The 3,317-nt window shown below is 44.0% G+C and overlaps 1 protein-coding gene across 1 annotated transcript; it reads left to right on the top strand.

The window, feature by feature from the left end:
• The first annotated feature begins 2,010 nt into the window (after positions 1 to 2,010).
• LOC137912967 (probable G-protein coupled receptor 146) lies at positions 2,011 to 3,012 on the top strand. The gene has a single exon (XM_068757098.1). The coding sequence runs from the start codon at positions 2,011 to 2,013 to the stop codon at positions 3,010 to 3,012; it is 1,002 nt and encodes a 333-aa protein (XP_068613199.1).
• Positions 3,013 to 3,317: the final 305 nt, after the last annotated feature.

Here is a 3,317-nt window from a genome sequence, read left to right on the forward strand (position 1 = left end):
ATGCTATTTCTATTCATCCAGCTATATTTTTTTTGTACAGATTAATTTAAGCTATTTTACACACTCTCCAAATGATTGCAAGCAGATGATTATGTAACAATTGTTAAAGAGCCTTCTTTTACACTTGGGGAACTTTTGAATCCTACTATGGCAGTGTCATAACCTGCCCCACTCTGCCTCTGATATGCCTGGCTTGACTGTGAAGTTTCTCATGAAGTCTAAATGTTTCCCCATATGCAACACTGATATGCACAGACAACTTTGGTGACTTACAGAAATGCAAAGGTATTTATCGTTAGCAATCCAGTCGCTGAATGACTAGCCTAGTGGCAATGTCGGTTACCAGACACGTGTATCCAAAATGAAAACATTGTGTCAGCACCAAGGAGTATTTTGCCACAATTTGTTCAAGTCTTTCCATGGGGACAGTTACTAATATCATATTGAGAATTATTCATATAAATTAGTAAATTAGAAAAATATATGAAAAGGTGAGTTTTGGGACCAGTAAGTTGAAAGAAACTACATAGGTACCGTAATTCCACCACCGAGGAGGAGAAGGGGGAAGAGAATATAATCTAAGAAATGATTCCGTAACTGCAAAGAATGTGTTCCAAAGACGACAGAGCAGCAATTTTCCACTTACAAAAAATCTTATCGCAAGGCAAAGCCAAATCAGAGGCATTAGATTTTGGGTATGTGCCGTATTAAAGGCACAAGGCTGAAAGGTTTCTTCTACTGAACCAGCATGATCAATAATAAAAAAAAAATCAGTTTTTGTAAGATACAGCTAAATATCATCATATTCATAGCATGTCAAAACTCTACATTTACTTTGTCATAATAAAACAGCAAGTAATAGTTTTCTGATACAATTTTGCTTAATTATGTTTCATTAGAATTAAAATTAAATACCTTTTTATAAGTTGCTTTCCCTATCATCATTATTGATTAATAAAAAATGTGGGATTTGATCTCGGATGTTTCATTTCATTTACAGAGCTAATGTTCTCCACAGAGCTGAGCCAGGAGATGTCTCAGCCAGTAGCTAATTTAACACGAGTACATCTCAAACCCATGAAATGTTAGTGCACTGTAGTTATCACGAGCTACAAAGTGAGCCAATGTGGTAATGAAAGGCTGGTTTAAATGTCAGTGTTCTGCAGGTGCCAATGAATAGAGCCGGCCAGACACCGTGTTCCCTTTAATTATCACCAACTTCTCTTTAAGTGATCAGAGGTTGTTCGAAGGAGTCTGATGTCTTCAAACGACTTTAAATCTGCATTCAGGAAAGTACGTACAATCTATAGGAGTGGATCATAGATAATGATGTGCTTTTTCAGTGTCCGTTTTAGTGAATCAGTCACTTAGCTTCTTTTGTAAGTGAACCATGTTTACAAGACATCTGACACTGTCTTCCTCCCGATCCAGTTCCAGTCCAGTTCTGAGCCCCAGCCTCCAGTGTAGTCTCATTACAGCCAATTGGATTAGTATGGAGGCGGGACTCGGCCTCTGTGTGTGTACTGTATGTGTGTCTGCGTCTAAGGCTTAAGGCCAGAGCGGCCCCTCTAGTGGTGTTACGTAAGTAAAAGGAAGAATGTTTCCCTTTTTTACTGGCATCATTAGTCATCCTCCCAAAAGCAAAACTGCCCCACTGCGTTTTTTTCCACAATATTATCAAGTGGGAGGTTTTCAGATAGTTCTGCATCGGGAGCAAAGCCAAACATGTGGAAACATTGCAGCCAAACTACCACAGCAGAAACAAAATACAGTGAAGTCCTCGCCGCTGACCTGTGATGGCCTCGGGATCTTCAACCAAACCCATGTTAATTATTCACGACACCATTACATAAATCTTATATATATATATATATATTGGTTTTAACCAACTGCAATCCTGGTGTGTGATGACCAATAAAACACTGTCTCCTTGATATCTAATTTCTTTCTCCCCAACTCTCTGCCTGCAGCTGGCTTGTTGAGACACTCTCCTGGTGTCAGAGACCAGCAATGTGGATCTGCGTTGTTTACAACGAGACGGACAGCGGCGCGGACCTCAGGCTCTGCCAGGAATATGGCCTCATCCTGTCAGTTCTGTCCCTCATCTACCTCCTGGTGTGCTTCCCGTTGGGATTGTGCTACAATGTGCTGCTGGTCGTGGTCAACCTCTCCAACAAGGTGTCCATGACCATGCCGGATGTTTATTTCGTCAACATGGCCATCGCAGGCCTTGTGCTCAACCTGGTGGCCCCCGTGGAGCTACTGAGCTCCACTTTCACTCGCTGGCATGTTTGGGAGTACAACAATGAGGTCTACATCACCCTCCTCATCCTTTTTAATATATCCTCCCTGGTCATCATGTATTCAACCACGTTGCTCAGTCTGGACTACTACATAGAGCGGGCGCTGCCTCGTACATACATGTCCAGCGTGTACAACACCAAGCATGTATGTGGGTTCATCTGGGGTGGCGCTGTTCTCACCAGCTTCTCCTCATTGCTCTTCTATGTGTGCAATCACATCTCCACTAAGGTGGTCGAGTGCTCCAAAATGCAGAACAAGGAGGCAGCAGACGCCATCATGATGTTCATCGGCTACGTGGTTCCGGCTGTGGCTGTTCTTTATGCCTTTGTGCTCATTTTGCGCATCAGGAAGGAGTCTACACCTCTGGATCAGGATTCTGCACGCTTGGACCCTTCTATTCACAGACTGCTGCTAGCCTCAGTCTGTGTGCAGTTCATGCTGTGGACCCCTTACTACATGACCTTGTTGGTGCACACTGTTGCTGGTGCGCCAGGGTACATCAGCAATATACTTTACTTGCCCACCTATTACTTTCTAAGATGCGTGTCTAAATTGTTGGCTTTCTCAAGCAGCTTTGCGATGCCTCTCATGTACAGGCAAATGAACAAGAACTTCTCCAACAAGCTACAGCGGCTGCTCAGGAGGCTGCACTGCAGAGACCAGTCCTGCCCTCACGAACACGCAACAGTGCAGCAAGTGGTGACGTGAGCTCTTAGAAGGGCCCCTCCTGAACCCTTTTTCCACTTCTTGCCTCACTGACACTTCATCCCCCCCCCCCCCCCTCCCCTACAGAGCCATATCTAACTGGACTCCCTCACTGCTCTGGACTGTATTAAGAGCGACATGGCTAACTGTGGAATTTCCTGTCACCTTCCAGAACTCCATCGGATCTTTCCAATTCTGTAGCGAGGGGCCAAACCAAGCAAAAACCACTAAGTGCTGTTATTTCTGGTCGCGCCGTGGAGTTCTCCTCTAAGATACTTGGCCTTCTACTTTGAGGTCGGTAATTTGGC

Source organism: Brachionichthys hirsutus, unplaced genomic scaffold, assembly GCF_040956055.1.
Source record: "Brachionichthys hirsutus isolate HB-005 unplaced genomic scaffold, CSIRO-AGI_Bhir_v1 contig_851, whole genome shotgun sequence".
Classification (NCBI taxonomy): domain Eukaryota; kingdom Metazoa; phylum Chordata; class Actinopteri; order Lophiiformes; family Brachionichthyidae; genus Brachionichthys; species Brachionichthys hirsutus.

Coding starts and splice junctions, on each gene's coding strand:
- LOC137912967 (XM_068757098.1), top strand. CDS start 2,011: ATGTGGATCTGCGTTGTTTACAACGAGACGGACAGCGGCGCGGACCTC.